Below are 12,672 nucleotides of genomic sequence, written 5' to 3'. Positions count from 1 at the left end.
CGACACGCGGGCCAGCTGCCGGGACACCTGCCCTGTGCCGTCTGGCACCGGATCCTGAGTGAAAGTGTACTAGACGGCACTGTCTTTCACTGAAGGTGACACACTGTCTCGTTGTCAGACCGTGACGTTGAGTAGTAGTTACTAGAAGAGTGAGTATTCTGGGATGTATTCGCGTACCGTTGCTGGTCGTTAGCTCGTTTTTGAAAAGCCTGTGACGCAGTCAGTTGCGGTGCAGACGTGCGGACGTCCCGTGACGTTTTCCGTGCGGTGTCCCCACGGATGATGGAACAGCTGGTTTCCCTCCATGGTTCTCCGTGGTGACCCGTCTTCTGGGACCGGTTGTTAACGCCTCAGAGCAGCTTCTCGGGTTGTGTCTGCAGTACGTTCGCTCCCAGAGGAAGAGCCCGGGAGGACCTGTGCCGTGTGCCGTGTGCCGTGTGCCGTAGCGGCCGGCGGTCTGGAGGAGCGGGGTGGCGGGATGGGGCGGCGGCACGGGAGGCGCCGTGCGGGCCATCTTCCCACAGGGGAGGCGTGCTCGCGGCCGGGTTCTTGTGCCGCAGGAGTGGACGGAGCCCAACAGCTTCAACGTGTGCGTCGCGCCCTACAAGCACTTCTTCAGGGGCTATGCGTCCTTCACGCGGGTGCGGTGGAGGTGCCTGGTCATCGACGAGATGCAGCGCGTCAAGGGCATGACTGAGAGGCACTGGGAGGCCGTGTTCACCCTGAAGAGGTGGGACCCGCCCCCGCTCCCGCCCCAGGGTTCTGGTCGCGAAGCAGGTGACGGGTGACGCGAAGCAGGCCGGCGGGTGCGGTCGGCCGCACGGGGGTTCCCTTCGCCCTGATGGGCGTGTGGGGCCGCGGGTCCCGAGGCGCTCGTGTCGTCTGGTCCGTCCCTGGGGCGCGCACTTACCCGGACTCCGTGACCCCGCTGTGCCTTTCCTCTCGCGTCCTCGGGGGCGGCGAGCCCACAGCCGGCCTGCCGGGCGAGGGCTCAGCCGTGGCCTGTGCTCGCAGCCAGCAGCGCCTGCTCCTAATGGATGCGCCGCCGCACAACACCTTCCTGGAGCTGTGGACCATGGTGCACTTCCTCATCCCCGGCGTCTCCAGGCCCTACCTGCACCCGCTGCTCAAGGCCCCGAGCGAGGAGAACCAGGACTACTACCACAAAGTGGTCATCCGCCTGCACCGGGTGGGCGCCGCGGGCCGGGGCGGGGGGGGGGGGGGGGGCGGGGGCGGCGAGGGAGACGATGGGAGGGAGACGACGCAACGTACTCTCGTGTCTCGTCCAGGTGACCCAGCCCTTCATCCTGAGGAGGACGAAGAGGGACGTGGAGAAGCAGCTGACGAGGAAGTACGAGCACGTGCTCAAGTGCCGGCTGTCGAGCCGGCAGAAGGCCCTGTACGAGGACGTGATCCTACAGCCCGGGTGAGCGGGCCCCCGGCCGAGAGGGCGTGCGGCCTGCACCCCGTGCCCTCCCTGCTCCCTGGGCTCACGGCAGAGGCCGGCGAGGCACGCGTGCTCCGACTGGGCGGCTCGGTCTGTGACGGCCCGAGGGGACAGGTGGTGACCGGGGTGCCGCCCTGAGGCTGCACGTGCGGGTCTCGGTGGGGCTCAGGGGGCCCAGCGGGGCACGGTGTCCCCGTGAGACCGTTGTGCGCGCCACGTCCTCGCCGGCAGAGTCATCAGGATGGCGTCTGTGTGCAGCTTGTTCTCCCGGGCTGGTTCTGGAAAACCCGAGGCCGGAACGTAAGCATGCGTTCTTGCGCCCTGGGACAAGGTCTTAGTCCCTGACGGGTGGCATCGGTGATGCTGCAGGGGAGAGGAGGAGCCGCAGAGTCCTCTTGCCCTGGCCGTGCCCCGGGGACCGGCCACCTTCTTTCGCGTCCGGCAGTTCCTCTCTCGGGTGTGACTTTGGGTTACAGAGAGCGGGGTCCGTGGAGGGCGCTGTCACGCCCGCGGGGGGAGACCCGTCCTCCTCTGTGGGGCTCCCCTGGCGTTCCTTCACCGGCAGCAGATGGTGCCCTCAGGACGTCTGGGCCGTGGGCGTGCTGGGCTCGCCTTGGCGGGGGTGGCGCCGGTCCTGCCTGCGGACGTGGGAGGATGGCGACTGCAGACCTGGGCTGTGGCGTGGCTCCTGCTCCTCGTAGAGCAGTGGGAAGTGACTCTTCCTCTTCGTGTCCGTGGACCTCTTTTTCCCTGAATCTGTCCAGTCACACGGGAGGCGTCGAGCACACCTGTGGCCAACCCCACTTTAGCTCCCGATGACGGACGTGCCTCGTTGCACGTTGACGCGACGGTCTGGGGTCCTCGAGCGGGCTCTGAGCTTTGCTCTGGTCACTCGGCGGCAGGCCGGGTCTCGGTTCTTGCCGTCTTCCGGAGCGCCCTCTCCTCGGCAGACCTCGTCTCCCCCTCTTTCCTGGGGGCCCTGCACATCTGCCCGTGTGAGCCTCTTCCGCTCCAGGGCTTTATTTCTGGGGTCCTGGACCTCGCTTGTGCTTCGGCATTTTCTTCTGAGGTACGTCCCTCGTACCGGCCCTCGTGTAGACAGGGGGCGCCTTACACGTTCTCCTCCCCCTCTCCAGACTCTGCTGTCCGGAGCCCGGCTTGCAGACCATGTACCTGTCCCTGTCCCTGCCCGGCCGCTTTGCTGGGGCCCGTTTCTTTGTGGCCGAGAGCGGCTCGTGTGGGGTTCTGCTGACTTCCAGCACAGCCCGCCAGCTGGCCACGTTCTCCCGCGGCCACTTCGGTTATCCCTTGAGGGATATATCGTTGAGCGCCCGGTCTCGTGAGGGCGTCCCCAGAGCACCTTTTGTCTAGACTTCCCTGTCCTCGGACGCAGTAGCCCATCACCCCGATGCCCATCTGGAAGTCTGGCATCCTCCCTGCCACTCCTTGTCCCTCTGTCTTGTCGCCTCTGCTCCCGGGTCTCTGAGGACCAGCCCACCCTCTGTTCGGTCTCCACGGCTCCTTCCCACACCTCCTGGGGACACCGCGCCCTCTTCCTCACCCTGGGGGTCTCCAGCCACTGTGTTTCCTGCATGGTCCTGGCCTGGCCTGCGGTTGGCCTGTGTGTCTGCCTTCATGGCTGCAGGGCCAGGGCTGCTGTCCCACCTGGGGGGCCCTTCCTCCCCCGGGTCGGGTGCTCTCGCCCTGGTGCCTGCCCTTGCTTTATGGCACTCGTGACTGTGGGGCGGAAACACGTCAACCGCTGCCCATTTAGAGTGTCATTCTCCCCTGGGAGGGGTGGCTGGGACAGCTGTGTGCCCATTTGACCCTCCCTCCTGGTGCTCTGCCTCCCGGCTGGTTTCAAGGGAACAGTAAGTGGCTCTGAGAGTCCTGACTGCCTGGAGGACAGTGAGATGTGAGTGTTCCGGGGGGACTGCTCGCCCAGACCTGGCGAGGACGCGCCGGCTGTGCTCCTGCGGTCAGCAGTGTCCACGGCGCCCACACTAATGCCCGTGCTGGTGTTTCTCCCTGAGAGCAGGACACAGGAGGCGCTGAAGAGCGGGCACTTCGTGGACGTGCTGAGCATCCTGCTGAGGCTGCAGCGTATCTGCAACCACCCGGGGCTGGTGGAGCCGCGGCTCCCGGAGTCGTCCTACACGGCGGGGCCCCTGCGGTACCGCTCTGCCTCCCTCGTTCTCCAGGCACTCGACGGAGACTCCCGGAAGGTCTGTGTCCGCTTGACACCCGCAGCAGGCGCCCTGTGCGCGGCACCGGGGCTGGGAGGTTGCTTTCGGCGCGCTCGGCGCGTGCTGGGGACTCGCCTTCCCCTGACGCACGGTCTGCGCCCTGGGTCGGCCCGGGAGGGACGAGCCCGCGGCTCGACAGCTGCAGAGGAGGGGCTCCCAGCGCCCAGGAGGGGCCGTTTGCGGGGAGCTCAGGGCACCACTACGGGTGCCCGTTGGGGATGCACGCTGGCGTCTCCTAGGCGAGCGCCCGTCACGTGCCGTCTCACGCCTCAGGTGGGTCCTGTGCCCGCATGTGTGTGTTTGCGGGAACCTGGCGTTCTCCGTGTGCCCCCCACCCCACGCGCTGGCTGGGGGGCTTTGGGCTGAGTCCCCCTTGGTGGGGGGCGGGGAGGGGCGTAACCATGCCCTTCCTGTGTGCGCTGTGTGTGTGGGATCCACGGGAAGAACCTGACGCTGTGCCTGGCGTCCCAAGAGCTGGGTGTAGGTCACATTTTACCGTTTTCTCTCTCTTGTTCGGTGAGCACTGAGGCCTGCTAGGGGCCAAGCAGTTTTCTAATCACTGAACAGCAGTGAGCAAGACGCCAGTACCCGGTCTGCTTCCATCTTTTGTGTCTGGCTCACTTCGCCGAGCGTACCGATTTCAGAGTTCATCCGTCTTGTGGCGCACGTCAGAATTTCCTTCCTGCTAGAGGCTGAATCGTATTCCCTCTGCAGGTGGAGCGCGGGCTGCTCACCTGGTCGTCCGTTAAGGGACACTTAGCTTACCTCCACGGTTTGCCCGCCGTGAGTCGTGTTACTGTGGATGCTCAAGGAGCAGCTTTGTGTGGACGCAGCTTTTGTGTTTCTCGGGCACGCGTCTAGGTGTGCGGTTGTGGGGCCATGTGGCTCCTCCGCGTTAACCTTTTGAGGAGCGGCCAGGCTGTTTGCACATCCCCCCGTGTGTTTGAGGGTGCGGGGGGCTCTCCGGCACCTGCTGTCCATTCCCCTTGTCGACGTCGCGATGGGCACGAGGCCGTGTTTCCTCGTTAGAGCACAGGTGAGGGGGTCTGCCCCCAGCTGGAGACTGAGGCCGTGCTCCCGCCTGTGCAACGCGTGTCTCCAGGGCTCCAGACCGAGCGGTGTGGCACGCACCCGCCTCCGCTTCCCCGGTGCGCATGGTTCTCTGCCTGAAGGCTCCCCTTCTCGATGAGGGCTGGCACTCACGCTGTCTGGTCTCTCTCTCTCCTCTGCTGAGTCCGTTCTGTTCCTCAGCACTGTCTTCTCCATTCCCACTGGCACTTGAGATGGTCTTAACGGCAGGGAAACTGAGGCACGCTGGGGTCCGGTGGCCCGCCTGAGCCTCAGAGTGGCTTCAGGGAGCCTCCCGGGGAGCGTGGCCGCCTGGGCCTGGCAATCCTGTTTGGGATGTGCTTGGGTTCCCATCTTTCTCCTGCCTCGTGGAGCAAAACTGTTTTTTTTCTAGGAAGCGGATCTCTCTGTATTTGATCTTATCGGTCTGGAGAATAAAATGACCCGCCACGAAGCGGAACTGCTGTGTAAGAAGAAGGTGACGCGGAAACTCATGGAGGAGCTGTTCGCCGCGCCGCTCCCGTCGGGCAGGCCGGCGGCTCTCAGACTGAAGCCCAGCAGGTGTGTGGCATGAAGTGCTGCCTCCTCACCGAAGCCCTCGCTTGGGTCCGGGCCGGCCCCCGACCAGCCATTGGGTCGGTGATGTCCCCGCCCCTCAGGATGCCTGCTGTGGGGCCACACGAGGACCCGAAGGTGGCTGGGGATGAAACAGCCACGGGATGAGGATCCTCTCACTGGGTCGCCTGCTTCTGGAAGCTGGCCTTGGCATCCTTAGTGTCTGTGGGGGCAGCTTGTGCACGTGGCATGCGTGGGCAGTCCGTACCCCTGGGCAGGGCAGGGCAGGGCGGTGTGGCCCTTTGCTCTCCTAAGAACAACCTGGTGGCGGTTCAGCAGCATTGGGACGTGGGAGGGGACTGTGTGGAGAGGTCGGGACGGGAGGTCAGGCTGGATCTGCCCAGCGCGTGCTGTGGTGGCCGCTGTTTGGGACAGTGGGTGCACCGTGGGCAGTGTGTGGTCGGGGGGGGACGTGGGGGTGGGCAGAGGGCTCCGCCCCTGGCCATGGCACAAGGACCCCTGAAGAACATCTGAGTCGATTTTGCAGGTGCCGTGTGGCTGGGAGGGGCAGGACACATTAGATGAAGTGGAAGCAAGTGGTTTAAGATGCGCTAAATGTAGCAAGTTGGAAATCCGCGAAATCTCCTACTCGGGTGGCAGATGAGAAAGAAGCGAGAAAATAGGGAGCTTAGTGAGAAAGGGACCAGTTCTGCAAAACGGCACCTGTTCTCGTTGCCCGTGGTGCACGTGCCTCCCAGGGCACCCGGAGCCCGCCCCCCTCTGCCCCGCTCCGCCCCCTCCGTCCCCCTCCGCCCCCCTCCCTTAAATACACGATGGGCCAGCAGAGCTGCTGTCCTCGGGGGCCAGCCCGGCTTCGTTTCGTGGCTTTCTGTTGGCTGCCTCCAGCTCTTACATTGTACAGGGGCGTAAGCGTCTAGGATTTGCGTTGTTACGGTTTTCCAGGTAAAAGGGACGTAAAGAACACATCGCGTGTGGTGGCTGTGGGAGAGGTCCCCTGTTGTGGTTTCATCCCCATCGCCTCCCAGGTGCCCTTGCTGCTTCCACTGTGACCTGTGCTGCCTTGTCACTTGACTGTTGGAGGTGGCTCCCCCGAGCCCCTGCTCCGCTCACACTGCAAGCAGTAGCGTTGAGGCTTTTGAACGTTAGATGCACACGTTCACCGTGTCCCCCAGCCTCAGGGTAGACGGTGCCACTTTGTGTCCTGAGGGTGGTCGACGCCTCCCCGCCCCTGTGCTGAACTGCTCGTTCCAGCCGCACCGGGAGTGGACCCTCGCCATCTCGGGGTGGGGCAGGGGGGTGGGGCGCGGGCCCTCCGTGTCTCAGCGGCACACACGCCTTCTCGCCAGGTTGTTTCAGCCAGTGCAGTACGGCCAGAAGCCCGAGGGTCGCACCGTGGCTTTCCCCAGCGTGCACCCGCCCAGGACGGCGGCTTCTGCCGCGGCCACCGCCGCTCCGCAGGGCCACGTGCGAGGACGGCCACCGATTGCTACGTTCTCTGCAAATCCGGATGCGAAAGGTAGGCCTCGTGTGCTCATGTGCCCTCGGTGAGACCGCGGCTCTCTGTGGATGTGCTTCCTCGGCTTCCCCTGCCCCTCTGCATGGGCGGCTGTGGCTCTGGACGGGAACGGGCCGCCTCCTTCCGCTCTGCGGAGGACCTCGCGTAGCTCGCTCGTGACTTTCAGGCTTTTTGGTTTGTTGAAACTGGAGTTTCTCCCCCACAACACCCCCCCCCCCCCGCAACCCCGAACAAGACATCGCGGTGTCAGTCAAGTCACTGTGGGCGTGCTGACGCGGATGTGCCCTGGAGAAGGCTCTCAGCCATGCGGGGAAGCGTGGGTCCAGGGTTGTGTGTGACACCTCAAGAAGGCCGCTCGTGCTCGGGGTCGCTTCCGTGGCCCGACTGTCGCCGTAAAGAAGGGGCGGGTCGGCTGGCAGGAGGCGACTGTCGGTGTTGCAGCTGTAGTCACTGGGTCCTCAGTGTCCGGCCAGGGCTCACGGCTGCACTCGTGCTGGGGTGGGGGGGGTGGGCTCCTGTGGGACCAGCCGACCCCTGGCACCCCGTGTCCTGTGGCAGCAGACCTCGGCAACCAGCGCACAGCGGACACAAAGTTAGGGTTCTCTCACCCCGTAGGCCGCACCCCACCCTCTCTGCAGGGAGGGTTTCTCCCTCCAGAGACGGTAGATGTTTGCTTTGCTCCTTCGAGACTCGGGTTTGAAAACACTGCGTTTCGTGAAGAACCTCTAACGGCTTTGCACAAACCAACCTTATCGATTGCAGTGGCGGCAGCCCCGTTTCAGACCTCCCAGGCCTCCGCCGGCGCGCCGAGACCGCCCGCCTCGACCTCCAGCGCAGCACCTAGCGCGGCCCATCCTGCGAAACCGCGGGCCCCGCCCCCGCCCCCGCCCCAGGCCCCCCCGCACCCAGCCGGGCAGAGCGCGCTGCCTCCGGGGCTGGTGCTCACCTCACAGGCCCAGGCGCGCCTGCCCAGTAAGTGGCCTCGCCCCTCCCGTCCCGCGGCGTCCGGTCAGCGTGTGTCAGGAGCCTTGCCGTCCCCTCTGTCTCCCTGACCCCGTGCCCGGGTGCTGCCTTTCTCGCCACGCTGTCGTTTCTGGCCCTGAGTGTGCGGGGCCCGCGTCCAGGGCCCGGGCCTCCCCCATCCTTTTGCCCGACCCCCCTGCCCCCCTTCCCCCCGCCCCCCCACCCCCGCCCCCCACCGGGTGTCGGCTCTGCTTCCGTCCTGCGCGTGCTCTGCTGCTGTGCCGGTGGCCCCGCTCCTGCTCCGCACCGGCCGGGGGCTCGCTCCCTCGGCCGCAGGGCTCAGCCCGTGAAGCGGGTGGCACCAGAGCGACAGCACGGAGGGCACTGGTGGCGGTTGCCGAAAACCAGCCTGGTTTTTACTCTCGCTTAGTGTCACCTTGAAGCCTGGCGTGAGTTACTGCTCAGCTGAGGCATCTTGTAATGATTTGGTGATGGAAATGTCACAGTGTTACTTAATTTCCTTAGAACGGTTTATCGTGATAGGTGTCGTTAACCCATTTCCAAATCTTGCACGTGTCCCTGCTCATTGTGCTGTGGGACGCGTCCTAACTGAGACAGTCGTAGGCATCATCGTTTCTCACACGCCCCATGAGCACTTGGTGTGTGGGTGCAGCCAGTGTCGAGATCTCTCTGGGAAACTGGGCGAGGGCACGTCGTGAGGAGACCCCCCAGTTCAGCTAGTCCCTCGTGACGAGGCCTCGTTCCACTGCCAGCACATAGAGCGGCTGTCTTGGCGAGCTGCCTGAGGGAGGGACATTTCTGTCTGTCGGGGCCAGGCGTGCGGGGGGCCGTGCCACAGGAGCTGAGCTCGGGCAGAGTCCCCCGCCGCCCTCCTCTTTGCATGGAGCAGGGCCGGGCGTCCTGTCCACACACACTTCTCCGCGCCTCCTCCTGTCCCTCCTCTTCGCTGCTTTCCGGGGGCAGGACGTTCTCCTCCTCTTCCGCTAACTGTTCTCTGTACGGTGTCGCTAATCGTTCTGCCGTGGGCTTCCTTGGGGGCAGCGGTTAGTGTCCATCATCGACCACTGGGGGTCGGAGCCCCGTGCGCCCCGTGCCCGTTCACAGCCCGAGGGCAGCACCTCCCTGAGTTGGGTGCACAGGACTCTGTCCGAGTTACGTTTTCAGAGCCCGTGTTCTAAGCAGTGTCGAGTCTGGCATTTTTCAGTCAACGTTCTGGATCGAATCCTACAGTCTAGTTCCAGTGAGCGTGAAGCTTTATACTTAACGCTACATTTGTGTGACGTATGTATGTCCTCAGATGCATTCCCCAGTCGTGCAAACGTTGTGGGTGTCCCGGAAGCTAGTTACCAGCTCTCTTACGCTTGCAGGGGTGCAGTCGTGTGCCGCTGTGGACTGAATCAGACACATCCTTCTTCACGTTTTGAAAGTTCTCTGAAGAGGTTGATGTTAGAGTTTCAAAGCGTATTACGAGTAGATTTCTGCCATATTTGACGTTTGCTGCTCTTTGGTTGGTTACGGAGAAAAGTAAAATATTTCTCAGTAGTTTCGTTATTATATTAATATCTGATAATTTAAAATCTCTACCAGTTATAATTAAGTTAACCATCAAGATCCAACGTTAATTTTAACTTCTGTTTTCTATAAAAATATTTTCCGAAAGCGTTAGAAAGCAATACATAAGAGACATTTCTGTGACACTTCAGTGAACCACAGACGGTGGTTCTAGACCACAAGCGGTCGTCAGTGGAAGCGTTGCAAGTTTCCCAGAGGCTTTAATCCCCTTTTCCTCTGCATTTCCGCAGGTGGGGAGGTGGTCAAAATAGCGCAGCTGGCGTCCCTGGCGGGACCGCAGAGCCGAGTTGCCCAGCCAGAGACCCCCGTGACGCTGCAGTTCCAAGGGAACAAGTTCACCTTGTCGCATAGCCAGCTGCGGCAGCTCACGGCCGGCCAGCCCCTGCAGCTGCAAGGTAAGGGCCAGCTGCCCGTGGTGACCGCAGACAGCTCTCCTGTCAGCCCGGGCCCCCCCTCCCGTCCCCGACTGCCGCTGGGACTCGGAGGAGCTCGCGTCCGACACTGTAGACGGCCTTCGTGAGTCCTCCGTTGTGGGGTGTTCAGGGCACTGGCCGGGTAACACCAAAGCACGTGCTTGCCTGGAGTTGAGGCATGCTCTGTCGCTGATCTGGGTTTTTTTTTGGAGGAGGGATTTGTTTTTGTCATTGTTTTTTTTGATAAAATACGCTCTTTGGAAATGTTCCCTTTTGCTTTTTTTTTTTTTTTTTTTTACACTTATATTACCATTTTTTAAGTAAGTTCTACGCCCAACGTGGGCCTTGAACTCACGACCCTGAGATCAAGAGTCGCATGCGCTACTGACTGAGCCAGCCAGGCGCCCCAATAGTCCCTATTTTAAAAATCAAAATGGGGGGCACCTGGGTGGCGCAGTCGGTTAAGCGTCCGACTTCAGCCAGGTCACGATCTCGCGGTCCGTGAGTTCGAGCCCCGCGTTGGCCTCTGGGCTGATGGCTCAGAGCCTGGAGCTTGTTTCTGATTCTGTGTCTCCCTCTCTCTCTGCCCCTCCCCCGTTCATGCTCTGTCTCTCTCTGTCCCCAAAATAAAATAAACGCTGAAAAAAAAAAAATTTAAAAAAATCAAAATGAAAATATCTGTTACTTTCTAATTTTGGCATGAAATAAATCGTCCTGATGCCACCAAAGAACTAGCAATTTACGTAGAAGTTACCTTCTTTCATATACAGGTTTTATGGTATTGACTCCCAGACCAAAGCCCCCCAGGCCCTTGTCTGAATGGACGTGTTCCTATGGTAACTTCTCCGTGCAGAGGACGGGGGGTGTAGTCTGAGGGGCATGCGAGGATTAGCCCGAAATGACCACGTGGCAGCAGCTCAGAGTCTGAGTCCCCCTTGCCTGTGGGTCCCGGCCACAGTTGGCCCCTGCAGCGGCCTCCTGGGACGAGGTGACCCTTGTCAGCCAGGGTTGGGGCGCTCCGTATGGGCGCTGGATGGTCAGGCGCGGGTTGGCAGAGTGGAGCCCCAGGAAGCCTGCAGCAAAGACGCCTCTTGATTGGGCTTCATTCGCTCTTCCTTCGGTTTTCCGGCCAGAAGGGCAAGGCTATCTGGCAATGCCTCCAGCCTGTTGGAGCATGACGTGGGGCCGCGCCTCCAGAGTAAAAGACGTCAGAAAGAGTCACACAAAAGGCCGGGTGCGGCAAGCCCCTTAACCAGTGAGGAGAGCCGCGGCATTTGGGCCAGAAACCGTTTCTAGCGGTTTCTCCATCGCGCTTTCCGGACTGGCAAGCACCAGCGTGGGATCCGGGGGCTGGGGCTCGCCCCGTGAGTCGTGTGGGTCCTCAGGCTGGTGGGACACACCTTCGTGGACACCTGTTGCGCCGCTGCAAGTCAGGAGCTGCATAGATGAGAGGAGCATTTTCTTGACTTTGAGCAAAAGCGACTTTGCTCCATCTGGTGTTCGTTCGTCGTAAATGAGATGTTCTCGTTGTTTCTCTAGTAACTAAACTCTGCGTTGCCTTGTTGGGAGTAAATCTGATTTTGGATTCAGTGTTTTGCTTCATTTGTTCCCCCGTGTTTGGAAGTGAGCGTGGCCGGGAGGGAGAGGCATGCACGGCCTGCGGCTGACGCCTCCTGCCGTCCGTGTGATTGATTGCAGGCAGCGTCCTCCAGATCGTATCCGCCCCCGGCCAGTCCTACCTGCGGCCTCCAGGCCCCGTGGTGATGCAGACCATGTCTCAGGCGGGCGCCCTCAACGCCCTGGGAAGCAAGCCCCCGGCGGGCGGCCCAGGCCCTGCACAAGTGACACCGCCAGGTAGGGTGCTCGGAGCGGGAAGACTTGGCTTCCGGAGCTTCTTTCTGTGCGACTGTGCTTGGAAGGTAACCGGAAGGTGTCTGTGGTTTCCGCCTGTGGCGCCTCCGAGCCCGAGTCCGCTGGTGAGCGTCTCCGGTTTCCAAAGACAGGCCGCCAGCAGCCTGGGTTGTTTTCCTGCTCTTTCCCTGCACAGCTGTCTGTGGAGTATGACCAGTCTCCACTCAACCTCAGATTTTTTCCTTCTGTTCTAACGAGAGGCTTGGAATCATGAGAAATTTTGCCTGTCAACGTCACAAGTACATTTAGTGAACATGCTTGAATTTCCCCTGGGACCGGTGATGGACCAGGATTCAGGACCTTCTCTGCCTGGACTGTCCTTGGCCTGCTTCCCCCCAGGGTCCTGCTGTCCTGGACATACTCATCTTCCTGTGGTCTGAGGCAGCCGAGCAGGCAGTCCAGCAGGGACCCCTCCCAACCCATGGCCCTTGTCCCCTGCTCAGCCCCGGTCTCTGTGTTGTCTGTGCCGAGACTGGGTGGGGCCTCTGTCCCTGCTCCCTGTCAGGCCCCGTAGTGGGGTCTGGAGGAGACCGCGGGGCTGGTGGCATTTGCGCATCCCCACCGTGGCAGGTGTCCCCACCTATGGCTGGTGCTGTTTCCCAGGCCTCCCTCGCCTTCCTAGAACTCGCTCCTGTCCCCTGTCCCCACAGGGCAGTCGCCCCCGCCACACTCTTGTGCCCAGTGCCTGCCCCTGCCCTGTCCCCTGAAGTGGTGTTTTTTTTGTTTTTTTTTTTTTGTTTTTTTTTTTTTTTAGTTATTTTTTAAGGTTTTATTTGAGAGAGAGGGAAACAGCATAAGTAGGGGGGGAGGGGCAGAGAGAGAGGGAGGCACAGAATCCAAAGCAGGTTCCAGGCTCCGAGCTGTCAGCACAGAGCCCAATGTGGGGCTCGAACCCGAGAACCGTGAGGTCATGACCCGAGCCAAAGTCAGACATTTAAC

At 61.8% G+C, this 12,672-nt stretch overlaps 1 protein-coding gene across 14 annotated transcripts in view; it reads left to right on the top strand.

The window, feature by feature from the left end:
- The window catches only part of EP400 (E1A binding protein p400), a 98,783-nt gene that overhangs the window by 44,147 nt on the left and 41,964 nt on the right, over positions 1 to 12,672 (top strand). For 13 of the 14 annotated variants that reach the window (XM_045041966.1, XM_045041968.1, XM_045041974.1 and 10 more), the window contains 9 exons: positions 561 to 730; positions 1,015 to 1,189; positions 1,290 to 1,426; positions 3,486 to 3,672; positions 5,156 to 5,322; positions 6,684 to 6,853; positions 7,616 to 7,825; positions 9,640 to 9,804; positions 11,521 to 11,676. In XM_045041966.1, coding sequence (XP_044897901.1) covers positions 561 to 730; positions 1,015 to 1,189; positions 1,290 to 1,426; positions 3,486 to 3,672; positions 5,156 to 5,322; positions 6,684 to 6,853; positions 7,616 to 7,825; positions 9,640 to 9,804; positions 11,521 to 11,676 — 1,537 coding nt within the window. The remainder of the gene's footprint in view (positions 1 to 560; positions 731 to 1,014; positions 1,190 to 1,289; positions 1,427 to 3,485; positions 3,673 to 5,155; positions 5,323 to 6,683; positions 6,854 to 7,615; positions 7,826 to 9,639; positions 9,805 to 11,520; positions 11,677 to 12,672) is intronic. The other variant, XM_045041975.1, reaches the window with a different exon arrangement.

The sequence above is a fragment of the Felis catus genome, chromosome D3, assembly GCF_018350175.1.
Source record: "Felis catus isolate Fca126 chromosome D3, F.catus_Fca126_mat1.0, whole genome shotgun sequence".
NCBI lineage: Eukaryota > Metazoa > Chordata > Mammalia > Carnivora > Felidae > Felis > Felis catus.
This window is presented reverse-complemented; position numbering and strand designations above follow the sequence as displayed.